The sequence below is a fragment of the Lutjanus erythropterus genome, chromosome 4 (genome assembly GCF_056507025.1).
Source record: "Lutjanus erythropterus isolate fLutEry1 chromosome 4, fLutEry1.hap2, whole genome shotgun sequence".
NCBI lineage: Eukaryota > Metazoa > Chordata > Actinopteri > Lutjaniformes > Lutjanidae > Lutjanus > Lutjanus erythropterus.
In genome coordinates this window covers 28,646,846-28,674,320 of record NC_139320.1, presented here as the reverse complement: position 1 = coordinate 28,674,320, position 27,475 = coordinate 28,646,846, and the positions used below count along the sequence as shown (strand labels likewise).

The window sequence follows — 27,475 nt, the reverse complement described above, 5'->3', positions numbered from 1 at the left end:
TTACAAGGTCAAACCGCCATGTTAATGTACATGTCTGGGAAGCAGGCTGAAGCTTAATGCCACAATCATCATATGGATGTAAAATCATGAATAAAACTTAAATCTGAGTTTTTCTGAAAGCTCCAATTTAAAAGACTTGGCACTAATAATACAGAATTACTCGAAAAGTAAACATGAACGGCTCCTTCACAGTGACTTATTCAATGCTAATGTGGTAGATATAAATTATTATTTCTTTTTTTTATGCTCGAAATGGATCATAAACTTCAGCTCAGTGCTAAATAACTGTTATTCAAAGTGCAATTTTCACTATCAGTAATGTTGATGGCAACTGCCACCTCAAACTATCTGACAATTTGACTGATTATAAGTTATAACAGAAATCACGATCCCTCGCTCTGATCGCTCTCGTCCATTTCCACATGACATGAACTCAACATCAGCACTGAGCAGCACCAGCAGGGTGTAAGTTCTCTCCTAAGTCGGGGAGTAAAGTTGACACAAGAGGCTTATTAGCTGCTCATTAGTTTGTAACTAAATCAGCTACTAAAATTGGTTGCAGAAGATTAATTGGGGCACAGGCTAACTAGTTTGGATGTAAAGTCATAAAGACATAAATTTGCTTTTTATATCGCGTTACATTATCATGTCTTCATATTGTCAGGAGCACCATGTGTATTATTTGCCTGTGTTCATAAAATAAATGTTTTGTTTTCTAAATCATAGAGGGAAGCAGCCAATCAGTAATGAAAGACAGACTTCCTTTGTCATCATTACTGTGCACATCAGCTCTCTGGTTTGCATGAACCTCTTGGTATTATAGCACAGTGCAGTGATCTAGATCAGTATTGAAATATATAAATAAATGAGGTTGCTGCTGGATTACTGTGTCACAAACTGGCTGCAATTAATAAAAAAAAAGATGCTATGTGGCAGAAAAAATGCTGTTCTACCATTAGTGATTATAATTTGTGACATTTTATGATCTGCAGCTACCCTAGGGGTGTTTAACTATTTAATTGTTAGGAATAATAATGTTATAATAAGGCTAAGTGTGACCTTACACACAGCTGGTGCAACAGGCTGCAGTTCAACAAACCTTCCCATTAGAGCTGCTGTAGAAGAAAAAAAAATCTACCTGGTTGAGTTAGAAAACTGACTGGTGGAGCCAAAGAGACAAAATTCTGCATCAGAATAAGATTGTTTAAGAGAGAAGGAGAAAAGTGTATCCACAAAAAAATATGACCATGCATTGCTAGCTACAGGAGCTTAGATGACCGCATGCTCAAACTAGCCATAACAGCCTCTGTCAGTACAGATAAGCTAGCAGCAGGCTCACCTTCTGAAATCATAAATGCATTGATCAGGAATTAAAGCTGACATTATGTGATGTCTATTTTTAGATTTATGTTATATTTTATATTTATTTCTCACAAATCAGTGTTTCTGTTTGGCTCAACCAGTTGAGATTTAATTCAAACAATAAGACAATTGAATCTTGTTAAGTCCCGCCCCTTTTTGCTCTGAGCCCCAATAACAGTTGAGCAAGCTCGGTGCGCAATGGGACTTGGGTCAACTTTTTCCTTCCTGTGCTTGGCTCAACTATGTTCAAAAGAAAACCAAATTTTGAAGATGGTTAAAAGATGTTGCTGGAGGACCTTTAATCAGTTAATGATGTTAGCAAAATGCTAATTAACTAGCTAGCTAGTGTTTTTTCCCCAAGAGAGATAAATAAAGTCTTCTTCTTTTTAGCTACACTACATTAATTGATAGCTAACTAATTACATCTCATGGCTAATGTTAGCAAAATGATAGCTACCTAGCAAGCTAATCTGCATTAATCATTAGCTAGCTAGTCAGCCAGCGTTTTGGTGACATTAGCTAACTTAACTGTGACTATATGTCACTTTTACAGGTCACCCAGCAACATCATTCAAAAACTGTTTTTCTTGTCAACATAGATGAGCCTTGCACACAGCATAGTACAGGAAACCGTAAAAAATTCCACTGGGTACCAAACCTGTTCAAATACTGGAACGCATCACAAAAAGGGGCGGGACTTAGGAAGAGTCACTTGCCAAAACAGCTGCTCTGACACAGAAACTTATCTCTATTTAGGTACAATTAAAGTCCTCTCAGATAATAAAATAACAGGAACAACATGGTGATGAGTAACTTGGTAACTTGGTTATCTCGCTCTGAACAATCTTTGACAACCTGCTGTTCTCAGGGTGGAGAAGGAGAATGAAAATGGGACGTGGAGGTGGGGAACGAGGTGGCACATGTGTTAATGGAAACACTCCACCAGTTTACATCAACAGGAGCTGGAGGAGACAACTCCTGAAACACAGCTGAAGTGTGTCGCTCCATCTTCATCCAGGTTACGTCCTCTCGCCGGCTCAGGCTTAAATAACCAGGGAGTGTGCAAAGAGTCAAAGGGTCCGTCAGCGTTTGACGAGCAGAGAGTACACGTGTTGTCAATCCAGAGTCTTTAGAAATCTGCCGTCGGCCCTGCTCGGGTTAAAACCTGCAGTCCAGTCACAGTCCGACCAGAGCTGAAGCCGCACAGTTACTCCATGATGTTTCTGTTGTAGTCGTACGACAGCCGTCGCTTGGCGGCAGCGTTCTGAGCGTGCTGACTGGCCGACGGGAGGCCAGGGGACAGACGGCGATTGGCTGTCCGAGGAGCAGGTCTGCTTTCCTGCACAGAGAGGAACACAATGATGCAGATGTGATGCTAGACAACTGAAGACCTGCTAAAATCAGCAGCACGACTCAGCGGTTTCTAACATCAGTGCTGAAGTGATGAGATGGTTAATTAATTTGTGGAAGATTTTATGGAAGATATTGGTGCTTTGAACTGTTGGTTGAACAACACCAAGACGTGAAGACAATTATCAAAAAATAATCCACAGATCAACTGAAAATAATGAAAACAATTGTTAATTACTGCTTTTTACTCTGCTATTTATATATATCTGCTAATTTTATTTACTGCTGAATGCACAATATGTAAGTTCTGTCTCTATGAGTCTCTCTCACATTAAAACAATAACAAAAGAGGTAGTTTGATGATTTTGTGAAGTAATGTGGAATCATGGGAGTAATTTTCTTCACTGTTAAATAACCACCATTACAGTTAAAAATCTATACATAACTGAGGCAGAAATGATGTTCATGGACGAGGTAATGTTTTAAGTTTTATTCACCATTTGCATCCGCCACCTTCCCTGACATATGCATCCTGTGTTTCAAGGAAGTTATAGTAACCAGCACAACGCGCCGTTACCTTGGAGCAAATAATGTATTTCTCTGGGTTTGACCATTGTTTGAAACATTTTTATTCTATGTTTAACACATTTACATAATAAAAAAAACATAAACCGCTAATGGAGTTTAGCTAACAGGTAGTTCCTGTAACTCAAGGGAAGATTATGAGATAAAACAGGAACCTTTTGTACAGTGAGGTGTTTCCCTGCTCTGCTGCCCTGCAGAAGAGATTCTGGAGGAGCGAACCACACATTTGCATGTTTTGCAGATGTTCTGTATTTTCCCCTCACGGTCTGTTTCAACTGTGAAACTGGCCCGCTCCGTTCATTTATCTACGACTGTGAAGTGTGAGAAGTGTTTTGCATGAAACGGCGTCACTTCATTTGAATGGAGCTGCAGTTTCAAGGCCATCATGTCAAACAGCGCTATCAGTTCATTTTACATGCTGTCGACAAATTCAATTTAACAACGCTGAGGCTCCATAAATTGAAAGTGAACACTAAGTGCTCTGTGCTAATTCCTCTGCATCTAATTATGTGTCAAGACAGAGACAGACAGAAAGAACATCTACTGTAACAAAGTGTTTTCTGACAGAATGCTGAACGCTGAGACATCATGATGTGAATCAAGTGATTGAGACGTTCTAAAAAAAAAAAAACACTGCACACTCGTTCCCATGTTTGTCAGTGTGAATGACACCTGCAGTCTGTACTCACAGTGTGCGGCTGCTCCAGGTGTAAAGTCTTCAGCAGCAGGCCACGAGACACGCCGTTAGCTCTCTTGTATCTCTGGCAAATCATTTTGTTCAAGTCATGGAAACTGTCCAACAGCCTGCAAAGACACAAAGAGGAGGCAACCATTTAATACACAGACACAGTGACAAGATTAAACTGTTTTATTTTAAATGCAATAATATATAGACGTACCATACCATAATATTCTCTCTATTATATCAGCACAAACTTCAAGGTTTTGTGCAGGTGACAGGTGTAGAGCTGCAACTAATGATTATTGTCATTACTGAGTAATCTGCTGATTATTTTCACAATTAATCATTTAGTCAATGAAACTGCTCATCACAATTTCCCAGAACCCAAAGTAGTGTCTTCAAATTGCTTCTTTTGTCCAACAAAAAGTTCAACAAAAAAGACTCTTCATTTGCTGTTATAAATGACAAAGAAAAGCAGCAAAGTCTCACATTTAAGAAGCTGGAACCAGCAAATGTTTGACATTTTTCATGCAAAATAACTGAAATGATTAATTGGTTATCAACATAGCTGGCAACTAATGCTCTTTCAAGTGACTAATTAATTATTAATCAATAGTTGCAGCTTAAACACCTTGCCATGCGATAATCCATCATAAACACAATCTGTGCCCAGTTTTCAAAGATGCAGTCCACCTCCAACTTGCAGTTCACCACATTTACCACTTGGGGGCCACAACTGGTCACATTTTCAAAAAATGAAGCATTCTGTCCCCACAGAGCTCCACACAACCAGAGTGACTCCAACATAAGTATCACAATAAAACGTCAAATGAAGTCTTTGTTCTTCCCGTAAACCTCCAGTTCTCTACTGCACAACTTAAATGCCTTAAATGAAACACAGAAAGCAGTAACACTGCTGATGCACAAGCAGAAATGTTCAATCCTGCAATGAATTAGAATTACTGTCTTGTGGTTTTATGCCTCCACCAACCAGTCAAGTTGTAGCTTTAATGCATATCTGTCTGGACTCATGTAATATATGCAGTGAAGACTTTGAGTTATTAAGTGTATTTTTGGTGAAATGGAAGTTGTACACTTTTTTTACTTTGACAGAGGAGTACAGAGGATTGATACAGAGCTCAATATAAAGCAATGAGCTCATGGTGAACTAAAATGCTTCAAATATGGATACTGCTGCAAAAGAAGCAATAATTTCTAAAACGTGGAGACTTCACACAAATTTTCAGCACAGGAGATCTAAACGATGAGCACAGTTTCAAGGTTGGAATCCAAAGATTAGCGTCATTAATTCAGTTCCTGACCAACTGTGTGATATGGTCACAATCTCCCTCTGTGTTTGTGAGTTATGCTGTTGAATAATGGCCAAAAAATTAAGTGTTTCAGCAGAACATTATGATTGCAGTTGACCTCTGGATGGATCTGGACGGACGAACAGACAACCTGAAAACATAACGCCTCCGGCCACGGCTGTCGTCGGCGCGGATGCATAGCAATAATTAATTTGGTGCGATAATGTGGACTGGCATTTTTATGACACTGACAGCTCACAAAACAAGACTCAGTGGATGCAATAAACCCATGGATCAAATAAACAGGAAGCCTCTATTTATGCAGTAATCACTGGCACATGTTGTGTATCGATGATACACTTTTATTGTAATATACCATTAAACAAATGCTCTTGTATGAATAAGGGCCCTTTCAAAATGGTTTATTCCATCCAGTTACACAACAAACACAAATCATTTTCATTTTAGGGGAGAAGATACAAACTTGTGTAGAACAGTCATCTGTTCAACGGGGTGACAGATTCTGTGTCATCCCACTTTTATGTTCTCTTAAAGTGCCTACAAGAACCTTTCACAGATTTTGGAGCCCCCTGCGGACAAAGTCGGTAGTGTTTCCACCACCATAACCACAAAAAATAATGTCAAAAATATTATTATCTAAAAAAATATTTCCTCCTGCTTCTTTTTAACTGGCTAACATACAACTCAGTGTAACTTTTGCCTGGAAAAATAAAAATGCAGGCTTGTTTCATCTGATTTCAAGGAGAAGCTGACCCGTTGGCAGGCATTAAGAATAACTATAAAAACAGCCAATCCTCTCGTAAATGGTCTCGTTAATTTATGTAGGTCATATGGAGGCATCGGTATTAAAATGAGACTGTTAGAAGTTTGTTCTTGGCTAGATTCATGAGATATTTTTTTCCTTTAATAAAGATATAAATATCCCACTTTAAAAAACAGATATGTTCCTCTAGTTTAATCATTAATCTGCTCAGCTGCTGAAGGTTAACTTCCTGAGCTGTTGCTGCGTTCATGTCATGTCAGATCTGCAGCAAATATGAGCTTCCGACTGGACAGGAGCCTCCATGTTGTTTTTCCTCAAGCTTATTACAAGCACGTCAAGTCAGATTATTCTGCAGTCTCTGATGTATCCCATTACAAACTGGAGGAATGTGTCAGCACAGCCAGTAAACGCTGCAGCAGATCAATTAATGCACAGGAAATCAGAATGATTCGGAGGTGGTTCACTTACCCCTGGTCCTGGCTGGCTTTGCCCCTGAGGAGCTGGGTCAGGGTGGGAACAGTGTCGAGGTCGCTGGGGTCACTTGAGGACGAAGCAGGCAGCGAGGGGAAGGCTTCAGCAAAGACAGACGCCTGCAGGAGAGACAAAGAGACCTCGTCAGTTAAAACAACGGCGCAGAGTCACATGATTTCAATTTAATTTGAGCAGAAAACTCATATGAAGACAGGAAAAATAAAAACAACCAAACAAAACAAGCTCCGTCCAGACTCCAGTTTTTTGCAGCTCACATGTGAAGCTAATACTTGATTTTCTTAAAGGTCTCTGTGTGGCACTATTAGCATATGAAACAACTCATGTGAAAACAGTTTTCTCCCAACACTCTCCCTCACTGCAGCTCTGGGCAGAGCTCATTTTTCATCTGCATCTTTTCGCTGCGGTTAATGTCCACTGAGAGACTCTCCTCCCTGCACCGGCTTCTTCTTTTTACATCTTTTAAAGAAAAAGCACCGAGAGTGTAGACTGGTCTAATGTGACTTACAGAAACCGACTAATTTTGAGTCTGAAAACTTAGTCACCCAACCCCGAGGGCTACATAAGGACGAGCTGTGTTTCCATGGTAACAGAAAACTGGGGGATAAAAAAGGAGACATCAAGATCATAATTACTTCTGCTGAGGGGGTTTAAGTAATGAGTGAATTTGTTTTAAATACAAAATAAAATTCCAGTTTGTGGAAAGTTTCCCACGAAACAAAAGGTTTCATTTTGTTGTGGATCTGAATCCTGGAACGGCACATTTACTCAACACCAGGATCCATGGATGGACCGAACGGACTGACTAAACACCAGCCCAGGGGTCCAAAGTGTCAGGTGGCCCCAGGAGCAGAACGTCTGTTTGAAGTGACTGTTGACATTTATTTAGCAAAGTTAATCGTATGACTACAAAAAGACACAAAACAACTACAGAGACATAAAAGCACCACAAAAAGCTATAAAAACCACCACAAGGAGACAGACAACAACCACCAAGAGGCACAAAAAAACTACAGAGACAGAAAAGTACCACAAAGAGACTTAAAATGAAAATAGAGACAAAACTATCATAAAGAGACACAAAACAACTACAAAGACACAAAATTGCCATAAGGAGACATAAAACAACTACAGAGACACAAAGAACCACAAGCAGAAAAACTATCCACCTAGAGACACAAAACAAACTTAAAGAGACACTGCATGACCACAAAGACACAAAAGCACCATTGGGAGACATAAACAACTATGAGGAGATACAAAGAACATAAAGAGACAAAACTATCATAAAGAGATACACAATGACAACAAGGAGACAGAAAGTGACTAAAAAGTAACACAAAACCACTACAGAGACACAGAAGTGCCACAAGAAGACATAAAACTACCACAAAAAGAGCCAAAACAACTACAAGTCACAAAAGCTCCATAAGGAGACATTCAAAGAGATATAACACAACTACAAAGAGACAGAAAATGACTACAAAGACACAAAAGCAAAACAAGTAGACATAAAACAACTACTTTTTACAATATAAAAAGACAAAACTACCATAAAGAGACACATAACAACAGCAAAGAGACACAAATTGGCTAAAGATACTTAAAAGTACCACAAAGAGACAGAAAACTGTCAGAAAGAGACACAAAGAGAAACAGAAGTACCACAAGGAGACAAAAAAACAGCTGGAGGAGACACCAGGTGTTGATTAACGTGTCTGAGAGTTTACCGCCATGCTGGAGAAGATTTCAATCAAAAATCCCTGTTTACAGTCAAACAGTTCAAAACAGGACAGCTTTGTGCCACTTGAGCTCCACTCAGACAGGATCAATGTTACAGTGGGAGGTGTGTAATAAAATATTTTCCCTCCTCTCTCATAATAAAAGTCAAAATTCTGGACGGCGTTTAGCCACTGGCAGATTACAAGAGCTGTTTCTGTAATAGACGATGATATGTGACTTTCATCGCTGGGCTCAGGCTGGGCATTATTTTTCACATGATTTTATGGAAAGTGTTTGGCTGCAATTTAATTATCAATACAGAGTGTTGCAAACTGCGAAATATCTCTTTCTGAATGTTGATTAGGCTGCTTTAATGGTAAGAATGGGAGTGATATACACAACGGTTTTTAATGCATGAAGCTCGCCACACAATAAATCAGCTCAGCTATGCGCAAAAGCATCTTGGTCGTTCAGGACAGCATTAATACTCTTGAAGGATGGTCTGGATTTTTTGATGAGGTAGTTATCCACAGTCAGTGCATTACCTACAGCAGGTGGCTGTTGGAGAACCAGCAGGAGTACAGGTGTAGGAAGCTAAGATATGAACTGCTGTGGACAGGGTCAGCAGCAAAACGTATTTTAGCCACTTAAAAAAAAATCAGTTTAAGTGTATCTTATACTCTGAATATTATCAGTGCTTTACCTTGATGTCAGATAGCCTTTTCTGGCAGCAAACCACCATTGTAAAAGCCAAATATCGGTCTCTCCAGAGCCATCAGACTACTCTGGAAAAAACAGTAATTTTACCTCACAGAAGACCAGTGAGAAACGTCTGATTTAACCACCACAACGGGGCTTAAGGTCATTAGCTAGACTCTTCCATTTTGTGGCTCCCCGAGCTACAAAACTCTGTTCAATCAGTCCCTCTCAGTCTGAAGACCCACATCTACCGCCGCCTTGGGCAGTTAGTTGTTTGTGTTTTTGTGCAGCTTCAGTGTTTTAAACAGCTCGTTTCACCAAAGTCACACAATAACACAAACCAACAAAATTACTGTTTTTGTTAATGTAGTCTGGTGGCTTTAAAGAGAGCGACATTCGGCTCATCTGGCTGGTGGAAAAGGCAAATAATTAAAGCCGTGAAAATATTCAAAATATAGCATACGCTTAAACTGATATAGATTTTTCTACGTTGCTAAAATATCGCTGACCCTGTCCACAGCAGAACATTGCTTATCTACCTACACCAGTACTCCTGCTGCTTCTTCAAACTGGGGTCATGCCAGCTGCAGTAATACACTGAACAGCTTTGTGGGGTTGTATGGATAAGTACTTCATACAACCCCGCTTGAAATAATCCGAACTATCCCTTTAAAATCCCCACAGTGTGCTGAGCTGATGAAGCTCATCTCTCTTTATGAAAACTGAGACGCGCTGCAGTTTCACGCAGACATATGAGCTCCAGACGGATTAAAATGACCAATGCAGGCGATATTGAAATCAGCCAACCTCCCTTAGAGAAATAAATGGGCTTTTAGACATCTACCTCAAGTCTTACTGTGAGTGACAGTCGATATATTTGCACAAACAGCCCAGAAAGCTCAGGACAATTCATGGTTTAGCAAAATTGATTTTCTCCAGCAGGAGGACTTTGCTTTGTGCGGCTTTGTTTAATACTGATCAAAAGAAGCGGCTTCAAGTGGACGCACGGATTAAATGATGCACCGAAGTCTGCGTAAATAATTAACTGACTGAACTTAAGACGTATGGCATAACATATATACGGGGCAATATATTGTGGTCTAGCTTCGTAAACAGAAAAATATTCCATATACTGTATGTTTATCCTTGTTATTGATTTATTTTGGGAGCCTCAGGGGACCTGGAGCCGGCCTGTCAGCACATTTAGCCCTCAGCTGGAAGTTAAGTGAGGACAGGACAGTATTTTCACAGGAGCTCAAAGTGGTGACACAAAGATTTCAAAGCAGCCTCAGTAACTCAACCCCAAACATCTCTTAGCGGATGCTTTTATTCAAATATTCTCACAGCACCATTTAAAGGGAAAATTGGATTATTTGAAGTGGGGTTGTATGAGGTAGTTAGCGAGTTAGTGTGTTACCAACAGTAGATGGCGGTCAGCATGCCATTAGTTTGGAGAATCAGAGCAGAGTACCAGCAAGGAAGCCAAGCAATGCACTGCTGTGGACAGGGTCAGCAACAAAACGTATTTTAGACACCTAAAAAAATCAATATCAATTTAAATGTACACTATATTTAGACTATTTTTCCGGCGTTACTTTGCAGTCCGGCAGCCTTGTACGATGGGAAAGCCCTGTTATATAAGCCAAACATCGCTCTCTCCAAACCCACCAAATTCCATAGGCAAAATCAGCAATTTTACCTAACAGAACACAAGAGTTTGCTGGTCTACCACAGCCTCGATCTGTTAGTTTGTGTAATTGTGTGACCTCGGTGACTCCAAACTAATCTTTTAAAACACTGAAGTCACACAATATCATAAGCAAACTGACAGATCAAGGTAGTGGTAGACCAACAAAATGCAAGGTAAAATGGCTGATTTTGCCTATGGAGTTTGGTTTGTTTGGTGAGAGCGATATTTGCCTTGTTTAATAGTGGTTTCCCGACAGACAAGGCTGTTGGGTGGCAAAATAAAGTAGTCAAAATACTATATATATAGTGTACACTTAAGACTGGTGCTGATTTTTTTTTTTGGTGGACCTTTTTTAAATGGCTAAAATGCCTTTTCTGTCCACAGCAGTACATTGTTCAGCTTCCATGCTGGTGCTCCTCTGTGCTTCTGCCAACTCGGTGTGTGCCGATTGCCATCTACAACAGGAGACACACTGACTGTACATACAATCCCACGTCAAATAATCCAAACTATCTCTTTAAGGTTTGAGCTGAACTGGTGGAAGAGGAAGTCAAAAACAGTCGCTGTTCTTGGGTCATCACTTCACTTTTAAGCCCTTTATTTCTGCGTGGATGATGAGACAATCCAGTGGGACAGCACCACCGCTGTGTCTGAGACGCACCTGTATTATTAAATCAATCTTAGAGCAATATTTTACTTAGAAACGCTTTTCAATCTGACGAGGTCCAGGAGCAATCTGCCTCTATCATTAGCTGCCCAGGGGATATGCAGTTACCACCGGCACTTTGGGATCTTTGATTTTCTGTCCGATTCTCAATATCAGTAATAGAAAACAATTTGGTCAGACTCGTACTTTAAAAAGTACAGTCTGGACTCAAACTGAGCCTGAGGGGTGAAGCCTGAACACACGGCCAACTAAAGCACAAAATTACAATGTCTGTGATCAAAGTTACCTAAATGCAGGCTTTTGTGATGTCCGGAGCAATTTTGTGGGTTGTGAGTTCTTCTTGGACCTTCGAGTTTTGGCCGCAGTTTCATTACACCTATAACTGTTTGTCTGTAAAAAATACTAGATCTATCCAAATCACTGATAGTAAAATTCAGGTTCAGATATAACTTTGATTAGAAAGAACCAGGGCTATGCAAGTGTCCGGATTAATTTCAGACGTTTGCAGGACTTCATTGGGCGTAGACCGTAAGAATCAAAAGATTTACCAAAGTAACTACCTGGTTTGTTGAATTCCTGTTTGGTGCTGGAGAGAGCGTGCCGATCTTCTGATATTATCCTCCCTACAGTCAGTTATGAACGTACCTTCCACAAGTCTCTCAGTAAAAATCAGTCCAGCACTTCACTTCAGTTCCAACAACCCAACACCATCTTGTCACCGTCCTCTGGCTCTGGTGGCTAAAACATGTTTGGACATGTCCACTAAAGCTGCTAGACCAGGTGTTTATGTTTGAAGTCATTTTCAGGTTGTAGTGGTGTTTGACACTGAGACATTGGAGCAGACCCTCCCCCTGGGTCTGCTCATTTTTTCAATGCTTTACAGCATCTTTAAGCCAGCTGTTTGATGACCTCTGTACAGATTATTGATTTTTCCAATTTTTCCAATTTTTTTAGATGGGTTGCGTCTGTATGCACATTTACACATGACATGTTTATTTAATTGCTTCCTTTGGAGAGTTTCTTCCGTCCTGTCAAGTTTATAACTTCTAGTTTAGTTTTTAGTTTTGCAGCTTAAATTTCCTACAGTATTTTCTGAAGTGACAATTTTGCACGCATGGAAACAAAACTGATGGCAACGTCTCGAATCATTAAGGTAAATCATTACAGAAAACATACAAACATCAATACAACGCACAATAATCAAATGTAAAGGCAGCCTACGCTGTTTGCGCCATTGCTCAAGCGCCTATGATTGTGACTTAGAAAAATGTGAGACAGGCCGCTGAGCCTACGTTGTTGCCATAGCAACCCGTGCAGACAGGTTGCTGATGTCTGGACACAGTAATCCTGATTTGGTCACTTGCAAATAACAGTGTGAACAGTCTGTCTTAAAGACCTGATCTGAGACAGAACTGGTGAAAGTCCTGCATTTAACCCGTTCATCCACCACTTCCCCACGCAGAGTTTGTCTCTCTTTCTACCACGTCACCTGACTTCCTGAAGCCTGTGCTGAATCAAGCGCATGATCATGTGTGAAAGTGTCACAAATCTAGAGTTACCATCTTAAAAAGGAAAAGTGCAGAAGTGCAACCGTACCAGATTCTGATTGGTCAGGAGGCTGTCTCTGCTCTCCTCCACGGCGCTGGTCGGCCACCACTGTCCCGCGACGTCTCGACGCTCATCTGACGAGTCCTGAGGAAAGGCTGTCCAGGTGTCGTCTGATTGGTGGAACGAGCCATCCGTCCAACCTGGCGTCCAGTGGGTCGACTCCCCGGTGATGGTGTGGTTTCCAAGTGCTGTTTTCAGACACACACACACACACACACACACACACACACACACACACACACACACACACACACACACACACACACACAAAGAGTTAATAGTACAGTGTACAGTGTCTGCAGTAGATGTGTTGTGGTGTGTGCTGTGAATAGCTGTCATGTTTCCAGGCAGCTTTGCCCTCATTCAGATGACCTGGATCGACGACCAACTAGACCTACATTACTCTGAAGGGCTGAGCTGGTTTGATGGAACAGCAAGAAAAACAGATGGCTGACAGCGAACAGCTGAAAAATACAACACTGAAGAACAATAATATCAATATCTGTCAGGTACTTTTTTCAACATCACATGCAATATTACTTTTACTTTTATTACTTTCAATATCATTGCCAATGCTACTTTTCTATTTTAATTTTTTTAGTTTGTTATTAGTTTGTTGTTGTTTTTATCTGTATGTTACTATAAGATTTGAACAATCTCTAGCAGAAGAATTTTCTTTGGGGATTAAAAAAGTTAATAAAATAATAAACACCACAAGATTAAATACTAATATTAAATACAGTTTTTTTCTTGTGCTCATATTGACTGTTGTTGTTTGTTTGCTCATTAATTGACAGTCATTTTTGAATTACAATGTCTTATCTACTAGAGTTTGTGACCGTAAAAATAGATATAAATTTATTGTTGCTATTGTAATTGTCATAATTAGTTATTTACAACAAATATGGTTATTTTTTAGCATTATTGTTACTTTGTTTGTTTGGGCAATATGAGCACTGTCTTTTCATTCCAATAAAACTCATTTAATAGAAATTTAAGTTCTATCTTATCTCTTATCTTAATAATGGGCACCAACTGGCATTTATCATCATACACACAATTAACTGTGTCCATGTGATGAAAGATAAGATTCATTATTAGGATTAGCACAGTTTCAGTGAGATTTTAGGATATCTGCCCACAGCCCTCTATTGTTATCCCAGTTACAATGATATTATAACTGCAGTATAAAATCACAATAACACACTTTGATGAACGTTTTAGAAAACTATAATTAAAATTTGAACATCGCAGAATGAACGTCTTCACCGATATTTATTGAGTGCTGTGTAGTTACAGTCTATTGTTGTCTCACACCTGAGAGATCAGCTCCACGCAGGTTTTAAATTATCATTCGGATGCATTTGCAAACTCCGGAGAGATTTTGGTGAACAGCCTATTTGTGTCTCATCGTGTCGTGTGTTGCTGTCAATGTTGCCTGCTGTTGCTGAAAAGTTACCTGCTGCATCAGGACTCTGTGTGTTTGTGTTTGACTTAATCACACTGCGACGTCTCGCTGCACGGAAACATTTTAGTCTCACTTTGATGCCTGCTGCCTTCACGTCCTCGTACATTACCCTCCATTGCTCAGACGTTGCATGGTGTGTCAATCAAACACTTCATCTTTGTGTGTGTGTGTGTGTGTTTGTATGACTTTCTCTTTCACCCGTTGCCCCATAACCTGCGGCTAAAAGGAGCTTAGAGTCCCAGGCCCTGTGTGCCTCCTCCTCCTCCTCCTCCTCCTCCTCCCTTCGTCTCCTAACACGACTCTGAATGATTAATACCATGTAGCGAGAGATCAGTTAGGAATTCAGGTCAGGACAGACTGGAGTCTCATTTCCACTGCACGGCCAAGTGGGGCTTATCAGGGCAAGAAACAACTCTACATGTTTATCACCAGATTTAAACTGTTAGTGGTCATTTTATGTTTCATGCAATTAAGTTTCTGTTCTAGTAAAGAGTCCACGTCCACAGGCAGTAACCTGCCTCAGTACCTCGCTGAGAGACAGAACTTTTTATGGACCACACCTGTAGTTTACTGCAAGTCACATATATTTATATTCTTACCTAAACATTTTGCAAACTACGCTGTTGTGTTTTGTGCGTGACATATTATAAGAAACAAGACAAACAGGCGGTACATAAAGTTAGGAGGAATATTTGATTTGAACATTGAGAACTGGACATGTCATGACCTGATGCACCATGCTGTTGCAGGCTAACAAACCAATGAATTTGAAAATCTGCCTCCAACTGGTCACAGTGGAGATAGGGCTGCAACTAACAATTATTTTCATTCTCGATTAATCTGTCAATCACTTTTTTGATTGATCTGTTAGTCACTTAGGCCATTAAATGGTGACAGAGGTGGTCTGATTCCAGCTGTGGCTCTTTGGTGCACATCATCCTCCACACTTTCTCTCCCCCTTTCCTGTCATATCGTCAGTTTTCCTATCACAATACAGCCACAAAAATACTCCCCAAAATATAAAAATGTTGATCAGTGTTTCCCAGAACTCAAGATGACGTCCTCAAATGTCTAATTTTGTCCACATGACATTCAATTTACTGTCATAGAAGAGTAAAGAAACCATTAACTATTCACATCCGAGGAGCTAAAATCAGAGAATTTTTCTTTCCTCTCATTTTTTCTTAAGAAATGACCAAAATAGTTGGTGATTAATTTGATAGTTGACAACTAATCCATTAATCAACTAATCAGCTTTATGTTGAGATTAGAAAAAAATACTTTAAGGTGTGTACATGTGTTTAGACTGAAACATTACAGTTTTCATTGGAAATAATTCCTGTGAAAAATGCTGATATTGTGTTCTGTGGATTATCCAGAGTGATGGGAATATTTCCAGACCCGAGCAAATAAAACCAAAATTATCTGCAAGGCCACTGCAGGTGTGAAAATACATTTTGTTATTATTGTCTAAAAGTCTAAGACATCCTTTCACCTTATTTTAAACCAGTGTGATTATAAAATGAATATGTCATAAAACATAAATGTGCTTAATTATTTTGATAATTTGTTCAATTATAGGTTGAAAGAGACTGATTTGTGTGAATGCACTTCTCCAACGTCATATTTCAGTGGTAGAAGTGCGGTCGACACGAAGACTTAATGTCATTTAATGATTCATATAAAATGTTATAAACATGAACTATGTAGGCTGAGTGCTTCTAACAAGATGCTTCCAGAACAGTGTAATGAGAGCAGTTCTGCACATTAATGTAACATAAGAATTTACTGCTGGAGTCTAACACGCATGCACAAATAGAAATATATGTACCACGACTTGATGTCTTCAAGCCTTTCAGCCAGAAGTGTCCAGGCAGAAAGGCCCGAGGAAGTCAGTGACGTGGTATAGAGTGACAAATTCCATATGGACAGGAAGATGTGGGTGGATGAATGGGAGAGATACAGGACTCTGATCCAGGAGACTGGGATTTGACTCCTGTGTGTGGCAAGTTTTTTTTTTTGGTCTGGCTTTTTAACCGGGAAAAATGGGTGAAGTTTCTTAATGAGGGTCCAAAGTGATGAGAGGCTATTATCTGCACATTGTAGAGGTTGAAAAATGTCATTACATCAGTGACCAGTTATTTTTTTAAACTTTTTTAATGCTCACTTGGTTTAGAAGTTAAGAAGTTAACACTTACAAAAACACCGGAATAGTCCTTTAACCTATAAGCAATCACACATAGTGGTCTCTGTAAAAGTAGACAACTTCTGCTAATTAATACCCCAATGATAAATCTTCAGCAATATGTTCAAATAATTACAGAAATGTTTTTAGGAGAAGAAATGAATAATGAGTAAAACCCAGCTTAGCCTCGTTTGGCCCCGCAGCAGAAAACTGGGCTTAGGTGATTAGCTAAAGGGAGCATAATGAGGGAACATACGGACTGATTAACACTGGCTGTTAGAGAAAAACAAAAAGGCACAAAGGCTCAAAGATGTGTGTCTGCGTCATGAGTGTGGCGACTGTATAAGAGCCGATTCATATTGTCAGATTTTTATTTTAGTCATTCAGCTGACATCTTTCTCAGAGCACGGTGAATGAGTCATGAGTTTTTTATTAGCCTGGTTTTTATTTAGAACTTCTTTCTTTGAAGGAACAGTGTCCAGTGTATTTGTGAGTTCTAGCTCCTTCACAACAAATCATCAGTGTAGACGCTACAGTTTTAGATTTTTGGATTTAGCCATTTGTTTCCATTAATTTCCACAGAATAAGAAAAGGGAGGAGTCACTCCCAGTATCCTCAGTGTTAATTCACAGAGAAACGTGATTTTACTGGTTAATTTGATGATCATGATGGCTTATGTTACTGCTAACAGTTTGAATTATTTCAACTTTATTTCTGAGATTTCTGATGTTTGGCTTGTGTCATGCCGGATGGGTCTAAATACAACATTACCCATGAGCCTCAGCTACGAAGAAGCATGGACTGTATAAAACATTGATGAAGTGTCTGTGACATCACTCAGTGTGGAGGCTCTTGCCATCATCTTCTTGGCAACACCTGACTCCGTCTAACTCCCGGCTAATGGGCAAAGAGGTGGAGCGTGGGTGGAGCTGAACGAAGCGACTAACTGTCCCTCAGGGCGGGTACAATCTTAATTAGCCATAACTTTAAGCCTTAATATAATTTAAATTCGTGAGTTATATAAAATCTCACCCCCAGAAAGTTGTAATGAATGGGGAAAATACTGATAGAGGCAGGCTGTATTTATTTTTGCTGTAAAGTTGAGGGGTTTAACATGGAGGCCATTTTGGATTGACTTGCTGTTGGAGCCAGCCTCAAGTGGACATTTGAGGAACTGGAGTTTTTGGTCCAAACTGGCTTAGTTTTTCATCCCCAGAGGCTGCTGGTTGAGCAGAGGGCAGCCAGACTTGTGAATCAGAGCGAATCCAAAACTCTGTCATTGAATTTGTGGACAAAACACAGAACCATAGTTACTGAATTCATCTTAAATTGTCCCAAAATACAAATGTGAATTTATGTAAGGTGCAGATTCCTTCAACCTTCAACTTTTTTGCCAAAGACCCCGTGATTTTCTAATGCAGTTGTTCATATTTTGTACTCATAATTTACAATTTCATATCCACTTCGAATCCAAGCTGAAGAGGACACTGTCAATGAATGGGATTTTTACTTTCAGAGCCAGGGATGTCTGAAATAGCTCGTCTCACATGCAACCCTGTACATACAGTCAACAGGCTCTCTAAACTTCCTCAGGATGTGTGAGCAATTATATCGAGTCTGAAGCATTGTTTGTCAGTGTTACATCATAACTGCACGTAAAGCAGCTTAAAAGGTACCTTCAGTATTTTTCAACCAGGACCGTATTTCCCAATGTTTTTGTGTCTATGTGACTCATGGGAACAACAATCATTGAAAATGGTCGTGTATTGACCACAACATCTGCAGGTGGTCAGCTATGAAATGGGCTGCAAAGTAATCTCTGGGGGAAATTTCACTCTGTCAAAGTACACCCACTAAAAGTGCTTGTTCTGCCACTGACAGGCTCAGATTGTTACTCTAAGTGTCTGACAACATTATGGAAAGAATCCCTACAGACAGACGTTTTTGTTTAACCAGAAATAGCTGATTATCGCTTTCGCCACGAGACTCCATTTACAGAAACACACACTTCATTCAAACTCCACAGAAACTAGAGGAGTCTGATTTCAATTCCAAATCAAAAATTAATCAAAATGAGCCAACGGAAAATGGACTGACTGATTTGTGCGGAGAATATTTTCACGTCTACAGTACCTCAGTGAATTATTGTTTATAATTTATTGTTTATTTCAACAAAACCACAGTTGGTGATTGCTGCAGCAGTGAAAAGATGAAGCAAGATGGTTTGAATGAAGAGTGTTTTACAATGATAGTATTAGTTTCTATCATAGCTGTATCTGATTAAACAAAAAAGATCTTTAAAATCCACCTTCAGTCATGTTTAAAACAATATAAAATGCTCTGCAAGGAATAATAAATTGTCTGATTTTTTTTGCTAAATAAGTTCCAATACCTTGTTAAAATGGCTGACATATAGCTCTACACTTGACCTTCATTTAGTATTCAAGTATTCATGAATATGCAAATTGGCCGTGCCCTCTCCACACACCCACCAACCCCCATCCCTACCCCTAAGTTGCTGCACCTGGCTTCTCCTGTTTTGCTAGATACGAACTGTAACTAGCTGCATCGTTTTTTTCCTGTGGGCTGAGCATCGCCGCTAATGATGTGTGTAGCGCCACCCATTAAAATAACAGGATTGGTTCCTTAGGTTTATGACGTCATACACCCAGCATGACTCAAAATGTTTTTGTGACATTGCCCTTGCTTACTGCATGTTTCAAAGCGAGAAATCCTCAGACATGGGTTTTACTGATCATTTAGCTCCTGATAAGTATTGTAACAAATGAAAAACACCACATGGACATGTTAACAAGGTTAAAACCATGATTTTCACTGGAGGGGGTCCTTAACGAATAAGGTCCATCTCTGCAGGGAGCCTTTCCGTAATTTTGTCAGACACTTAAAATAACAATCTGAGCCTGTCAGTGAACACAAAACAAGCACTTTTAGAGGACGTGCGTTGATGGTGTGCAATTGTCCATGATAATACCAGACCAATTTCATGAAGTGTTGTCAACATTTGTCACAAAAACATGGGACAGTAGGGTGCAGGTTGAAAAATATCAAAGTTATTATTTAAAAGCAGATTGATTAAAAAAGTCTCTACTTGATTACCTCATAATGATGCTGTAGCTGCTCATTTGTACTGTAACAACAGGAAAATATTCAGAAATGTCTGACACACAGCATGGTTTGCAGAAAGATTAACTGTGAGTCTACGTGACTTGCAGCAAATGAGCTGAAACATTGAAAACCATTGGTGTGGCTCTTTGAAACTGTGTGTGTGTGTGTGTGCATTCCTGAAACTGTACGAAAGGTTAAAAATGCACTAATACTCTGCAACTCTCCTGATAGTGCTGATATTTTTATGTCTCTAAATCTGAACATTTCTGATTTTAAAAGAATCTGCTCTACTTCTGAAGCCTTTCACTGTCTTCTAACCAAAAGATTCTCTGTCGTGTGAGTATGACAGAAAGACACGCTTAACACATCTCCCAAAGGAGGGAGTGGGGTACTAGCAGAGAGAGAAAGAGAAAGAGAAAGAGAAGGAGAAGGAGAAGGAGAAGGAGGAGGAGGAGGATAATGCCAGCAGAAAGAGATAGAGACAAACTAACATGAGACTCACCAACACTCTCTCTGCTCCCACAAGGCACTGAGGCAGACATGGTGGATCCCTCGCTCCAGGCCGGCTCTCCCTCCGCTTGCATGAATACTCCAAACTCATCTTCCTCCTCCACCTCCTCCTCCTCTTTCCTCCCCTCCTCAGTGGCCACGGTGGAGCCCCTCTCCTCCTCGCCCTGCTCCTCCAGCTCTCTCTTCCCTTCCTGGCCTCCTTCTCCAGCTCCTGCCGTCACTACGACCCCTTCCTCCTCCTCCTCCTCCTCCTCCTCCTCCTCTTCCTCCTCCTCTTCCTCCTCCTCCTTCTCCGCCTCCAGACAGGGCAGGCCGGTTGCCATGGATCCCAGGGGGGGCAAAGAGGGGGCAGGATTAGCCGGGGAGAGCGCAAAAGAGGTGGAGGAATCAGCACAGGCAACGTTAGTGACGTTGGTGCCGGTCTCTCCGTTTGCGTCAACCTGGGTGATGCTTGTTTGTCCACAGGTGTCTCCAATCTCCTCCTCCTTCCTCCTCCTGCATCCACCAGCAGACTCCTGTAGCCTCTTGTTGTCTTTTCGTGCACAGTCTTGCGTCACTTCTTTATTATCGTCCCCCTGTATGGTCCTGTCATTAATGCCATCCTCAGTGTGACGTTCTTTGTTGTCGTCCTTTGCACCACCTCCATCATCCAGCTCCTGACAGGTCCACTCCTCCTTCCTCTGAATCTCCCCTTCCTCAAGATTTAATCTCTGCTCTGTATTCTCCTCCTGTGCCTCCTCTTCTCTACTTCCCCACACCAGATCATCCCTCTGCTCTGCTCTGCTACTGTTGGAATTGTTTTCTATTTCAATCCTTCCGTCTGACTCAAACATGGAGGGGTCTCTGTGTCTGACAGGTGAAGACGAAGCATCTCTTTGTACATTTTTAGAGAAAAACAGGGGCTTTCTGTCCTCGTTCACAGTGTTGTTCTCGTCAACCGCACAGTTCGCTTCTTGTTGCTCAAGAGGAACATCCAGTTCTTCTTTACCCATGATCCAACCTGCAACCCCTTGTTGATACCCATCGAGCTGCTCTCTCAGAACACCACAAGTCTCGTGGTCAGCTTTGCAGGTGCTGCCCTCTACAGGAGAGGAGGCCTCAGGGGAGACTGCAGGGCAGGTAGATAAAGCCAAGAATTCAGCAGGAGTCTGATCCACCTCCTCAATGCCCACACTCTCCGTGTCTTTCTCTGATTCTTCATGTTCCCCCATATGATCAGGAAATCCATTCACTATTTCTTCACAGGGGCTTTCACCATGCTTTCTGTTATCAAAATCTCCGCTATGTCTTGATGTAAAGTCTTCAGAATGGGAGTCATTGTTTGTGTGTATTTGCATGACCTCAGAGTTTGTGTCCTCGTCGTCCTCACTGTGAGAGGTTTCCGTCTTCAGCTCTGCATTGCTTTCAGCTTCTATAATCTCTTCGACATCGCAGCTGCTCTGGGTTTCTGGGTGAAAGCGGTTAGATTCTAGGTCAGGGTATGGTACAGCCAAAACTCCCTCCTCCTCCTCCACATTCTTTTGCCTCTCCTTCCTCATTCCCTTCACCTCAGTGTTTTGGTCACCTCTTCTTGGACTTTCACCTCCCTCATGCTCATCCTGGCTCTCCCTCCTCTGTACTCTCCTTCCACACTGAGTGCAGGTTTTGGGAGAGGCATTGTGGCAGCATCTGGGACTTCTGACTGCTCCCTCCTTTCTTCTGATGTCCTGCTGTGGGCTGGGAAACTGTTTACTGTCCACTAGGCTGCCTTTGTCTCGCTCTTCCGGCCTTTCTTCCAGAGCGATTTCTCCAGCAGGATCCTTCCCACTCCTCCCCTGCTGCCTCTCTGTTTTCTCCCGGCCTGCAGCGTTACAGGACTTCCTCCATCTCCGGCCAGATCGCACTCTAACCCGGTTTGCTCCGGTCTGTGCTGGTGGAGTAGGCCCATGGTCTCTGCCTCCTCCTCCTCCTCCACCTGTCTTCCCTCTCAGCCATCCTCCAACCACGCTGGAGGCTGCGCTGGTTGTCACACCAGAACCAGGCTTAGCCGTTGAGTATAAACAGCTCCCTTTCTCAGTCCGGAGGAAGAGGCATTGAGTCTGCGTCTTCCCGCTGCCCTCTGAGGTCTTCAGAGTGGCGACTGTGACCAAAGCTCCGATCCCGGCCTGCCCAGCATCCAGTCCCAAGGGTAGCCCGTACCCCATGCGACCCCACTCCCCGCTCAGGTACACATCCGCTGGCCTGGGGCAGGAAATTGAACCCCCGCGGCCTGCAGAAGGAGGAGCTGTGGGGGCTTGTCCTCCTCCAAGAAGACTGCCAGCCTTACGGCGGTTCTTGGAGCACAGGGCCCAGGCTCGGAGGCCCCGGATGAGCGGCAGGTCGCCCAGCTCCAGCCGGCTGGGGAAGGGCAGAGAGGCTCTGGAGCACTTTTGAAGCATCTCCCGGGTGGAGCCTGACATGTTGAGGCAGGGGTAGTTGTTGTTGTTATTCTGCTGGAGCATGGTGCTTGTCGTTGTTGGCCTCATCTATGTTTTATTGGTTCGTCCTCGCTTATCGAAATGCAGCCTGTCAGGCGCTATCAAGAGTCTATTCTTAATTCAGAGCGTGAGAGCTCGAAGGTAAAAAGATCATAGCTTGGAAAAAGTACACTACACATTATGAAATACTCTGAAGAATCTCCTACTAATTCATTCTGACAAAAGAGAAAATATTTTCTTGACCCTGCAAGAGAGAGCTGACTCTCCTGCTATCTCATGTCTTAACAGTTCATTCTGAGTTTCTGGACAAAAAAACCAAAAACAGAAAACAGAGTTGTGTTTCTGTTTCTCTTTATCACTCTGTAACTTTGAGAGTCTCCTGAGGACAAAAATGGATTCCCAGGTCAGACGTCCAGCTGTCAGAGATGATGATAGAGAGGATAATGAGAAGTTGTTTTTTCTTCCAGACTGATGCTCGGTGACGCCGTCTTCGGAGTTTCACTGCCCTCCCTGTTGGTGGCTCTGAGGGACTGACTCAGCTGTCACAGAACAACCTGCAGGCGAGGGGGACAAAACAAGCAAATTACAGGCTCACAGTTGAAAAAAAATTGATGTGAACTCATTAACAACAGTAGACCTGTCAGTTAATTGTTTGATATAGTTAAAAAATAAATATATTACTTTTTTGATAATCAAGTAGTAGTGAAGGTCATTTTTCATGCAAAAATGGCAGAAAATGCTACTTCATTCAATCAAATAGAGATTTCACATCTTTTCTCTGTTTATTAAACTGGATATCTTTGGGTTTTGGACTGACAAAACAAGGCTTAAAGGTATAATCTCCAAAACTTGTGTAATGTGTGTAGACTCGTATTACAGAATCTGTTTCAATTATCACTTATGATCCACTAGGAGTGTGTGATTTCTCATTATTTTGCAGATATCGAGACACGTACCCAACCAAAAATCTTGCTATTTGACATCCTGGTGTCCTTCTGGTGTTTTTTTTTGAATAGCTCTGATGAATTCTACTCATTCTACCTTTGAAAAATGTGATGTGAACTCATAAACAAGCATTTCTCCTTTAATATTTTAAGTAGTTAAAATTAGGATTGTGCATTGGAAAAAATCTGGCGATACGAGACATATCATGATAGAGGGATTATGAGTCAATGTATTGTGATATTTGGTATTTTTTTTAAATCTAATTTTAGGAAAACTGTCTTAGTATAAAGAACACACCACCATATCCATAAGATCTGAGTTTAAGAGTTTACTTTTTCTGCAATCAGACCAATGCTGATAACAATGGGAGGATTTAACACAACACAAAATGACAGGGTTAACAACAATTACCTGCTTACGCGAGGCCAGTAAAATGCCAAGTTGGGCCAGTAAATCTAGCAACTATTAACCTATTTTGATATTTGATCAGTGGCTAAAGTAATTTTTCATGAAAAAATGGCAGAAAATGCCGTTTCCAGTGTCTCAAATGTGGAGATTTCCAGCTTTTCTTAATTTATTATCATATTAAACTGAATATCTCAGGATTTTCGACTGACAAAACAAGGCTTAAAGATGATTTAGAGACACCAGCTTGGACTTTGAGAAACTGGGATGACATTCGTCACTATTTTCTGACATTTTATTAATGTTGCAGCCCTACATTGAACATGAATATTCACTTCTTTGTTGTTATATTATAACCGCTAATAAATAACACACTGCACTGTACTTGTACTGGGGCAAGTAAAAAGTGAGTTTGGGCAAGTAGATTTCTCACCCACTTGCCCACTGTGACAAATCTTTACAGGTATCACTATATTACGATATAGTGTTTTTTGAGAATCGATACAGTATCACAAAACATAATATTGCAATCCAGAGACTGTATTTTTTTTACAACCCTATTTTAAAGAATAAGATTCAATTCAACCCTTTTAATTTGTTTGTCTGATTGTTAAGAAAACAGATGTAATGAAAATGTGAATGAAAACATATAGAGGATGTTTCGTGATTTTGCCTCTCTTTGGTTTGACTCACTGGATTACAGCTCTCCTGTTTGAGGGGGTGTGAGTCTGTCAAAGGTCACACATTTGAATCCAAGTGGCTTCTTTTCATACTCCTCCTACACAAACAGGCCTTATTTTTATATAAAATTGTGCATTCACACCATGTCCACCGTGCTGCCTCTTAGATTAGTTGTTGCATCAGCCGTACAGAATCACAAAAATGAATCACAGGTGGCCATAAATCCATAAATCCACTTCTCATGTCTACACAGCTTAAAGGATTCACCCAGAGTGGCTCAATAGACCGACACAGAGGCAGTAAAAAATAGGTTTGGGCCACGCAGATCACACTTAGCCTCCTCATATGAGCAGGCTGTAGCACTATGATGAAGATGAACCACGTCAAACCACACTGTACCAGCAAAACCAGTATCCCCCAGCCAACACGTCCTGAAAGAGAAGCCTGGGAGGGCTTTATTGTGTCTCACCTCAGTGGATGTCTCAGTTAATGTCTCGTCCAGGCTGTGAATTAACTGTCCTTTACTTAATGTCTCTCTGCCTCCTCGTTGTTTACAGGAGAAGCCTTTTCAGCCTCCTCGGGCTCTGGAGCATCCTTCACTGGGATCAGCGCCACCACATCCTTCCATCGGCCTGCACCACTGGGGCTACAGCAGCGCTACAAATCAGTCACACACATGTATCCAGGATCTGTCCCATCGTCTTAAATCAAAGCCGAACGCCACCGCGGATCTTTTCTCGGTCTCTCCTCACTCGTTTGTCCACTGCGCATCACCTCGTCCTCCGCCGCTCGGCATCGTGCGTCGCCGCATCTTACCGCAGTAGCCTCGGGTGCGCTCAGCGAGCAGGATGACGGAGAGCTAATTTGACTTGCAGCCCACTCACCGATAGGAGAGGTGGTTCGTGCCACAGAGGCAGGAGGAGGTGAGCAGAGCGGAAGTGTATGAGGCGTTGTTAGTGCCACATTCAATAGTTTTTTTTAAATCATAAAAATATTCAAAAAACCTAAAAAATTCTACCTGGGTGAAAAATATTCTAAAATGATTTTTAACGTATCTGATTAGGCATGAGATAAACTTTTTGAATACAAATTATATAGCAATTTTAATAATTAGTAATATAATCAATTGGATTACAAAGTATAACCTCATCTGGATACTATTTGGATTATTTCAGATTTCCAAAAAACATAAAAAAAAAAATTAAAATATATAATAATAAAAATATATAATATATAAAATATATAAATATGATGCAGCCACAAAAATTTGGGTTCTACAAATATTTTGTTTTCTCTTTCAACATCTCAAAACATTTTCAATGCAAATAAAATGACATAGGGTTCTATTTTGTCCTGCCAGGTCAGCCACAAAGTGAGCCATTTTAAAGATGTAATCAAAAATGTAATCAAGTCAAGTCACTATAATCACAGTTTTTCAAATGTAATATAAACTGATTATAGTTATTTTTTTTGTAACCTGATTACATGTAATCCATTACTACCCAGTCCTGCTTATAACGTGCCCCACCAAGGTCTCATATGAAAAGTGCTGTTACTCATATTAATAAAGCACAATAATCCATGTGCTGATTATTGCACAAGGTGGTGTCGTGAATGTAATTTAAGTTTAGAAATGTTTCTATATGTCTATGATAAGAGAGAGCTCATTTATTATTTATTATTAAAAATACATTTTGTTTTTCCTAATTAGTGACAGCATCAACCATGTTTAGTTAGCAAGTTAGCCAGCTAGAATGGGCCTTTAGTCCTCTTGCAGTAGTGTGGAGTTGTAGCTATGACAATGAGTCCTCATATGCTGAGCCCATATCACTTATGTTAATAGTTTATAGGATTTAAAAAAAAAACAAATATGGTGTTATTAATTCTCTACTTGCACGCTCTCGTTCATGTACAAACAAACTTACCAATTTTGCTTTCTGAAGTTAGTAACCACTTTTCACAGTTAGCTTGGTACATATCATTAACATTAACTGGTTGCTTGTTGAATAGTTTTTTGGAGTATTGTGATAATCACCTCAGTGTCTCAGATAACTGTTAGCCATGTTAGCTAGCTAGCTAGCTAGCACCGCCATCTTTAGTTAAACTCGACAGAAACTAAATAAAACTCACCAAAAATGTCTTGTCTCTTAAGTCCACTGTTAAATCATAATTATGTTATAATTAAGGCGGGGCGTTCTTTGAATTTAACATGCCAGAGAGCAAACAGTTTTGTGACCGCAGTGAACATGTTTTTGAAAGGCTGAACACCAACAAATATGAAATATGGGAATTTTGTCAGTCTTTCTTCAATATGTTTGGACTTTACAATGTTCTGGAGTTATTAGGAATGTTTGGATCACACAGAAACTATGTGCAGCATCCTCTGTCATACCCCCAAGAGCCTGGTGAGTTTGTAACAGGTGCTACTAGTTTAAAAATACATATAAAGTTGGCAGAGGTAGTGGCTAAATCTGTCCATGTAAAAAAAAATTTTCAGCGGATATCTTAGTTAAAGCAAGATTACGTTAACAAAAACAAGTTAACAGTCTTCTGTATTTACTGAGTTTGGGAAATCCCACGATCTCTAGAATATAACATCTCTGTTGCTAGGGCGTCACTAAGGGTCGGCCTACTTGCTGGAGTAGTAATACATAGGAGTTCTAATGACTGTTCAAGTGACTGCTCTCCAGTTATTAGTCATACCCCATGTGTTTCCGGCAGTAATTGATATTATTGATCATATTTTGTTGG

At 40.7% G+C, this 27,475-nt stretch overlaps 1 protein-coding gene across 1 annotated transcript; it reads right to left on the bottom strand.

Annotated features, from left to right (window-relative positions):
• Positions 1-1,594: 1,594 nt before the first annotated feature.
• On the bottom strand, positions 1,595-25,588 carry LOC146328490 (uncharacterized). Its single transcript, XM_084717521.1, has 6 exons — positions 25,194-25,588; positions 20,230-23,247; positions 12,937-13,136; positions 6,542-6,663; positions 3,987-4,101; positions 1,595-2,701 (listed from the first exon to the last, which is right to left on the bottom strand). The coding sequence occupies exons 2-6, from the start codon at positions 22,739-22,741 to the stop codon at positions 2,570-2,572; spliced, it is 3,081 nt and encodes a 1,026-aa protein (XP_084573647.1). The 5' UTR covers positions 22,742-23,247; positions 25,194-25,588; the 3' UTR covers positions 1,595-2,569.
• Positions 25,589-27,475: the final 1,887 nt, after the last annotated feature.

What these genes read in the sequence shown, in the direction of transcription:
- LOC146328490 (XM_084717521.1), bottom strand. Translation starts at nt 22,741, where the DNA reads ATGAGGCCAACAACGACAAGCACCATGCTCCAGCAGAATAACAACAAC. An exon ending in TGGGAGCAGAGAGAGTGTTG is followed by an intron (nt 13,137 to 20,229) that starts GTGAGTCTCATG and finishes GTCTGAAAACAG; the next exon opens with CACTTGGAAACCACACCATC. An exon ending in TCCTGACCAATCAGAATCTG is followed by an intron (nt 6,664 to 12,936) that starts GTACGGTTGCAC and finishes TCTCTCCTGCAG; the next exon opens with GCGTCTGTCTTTGCTGAAGC.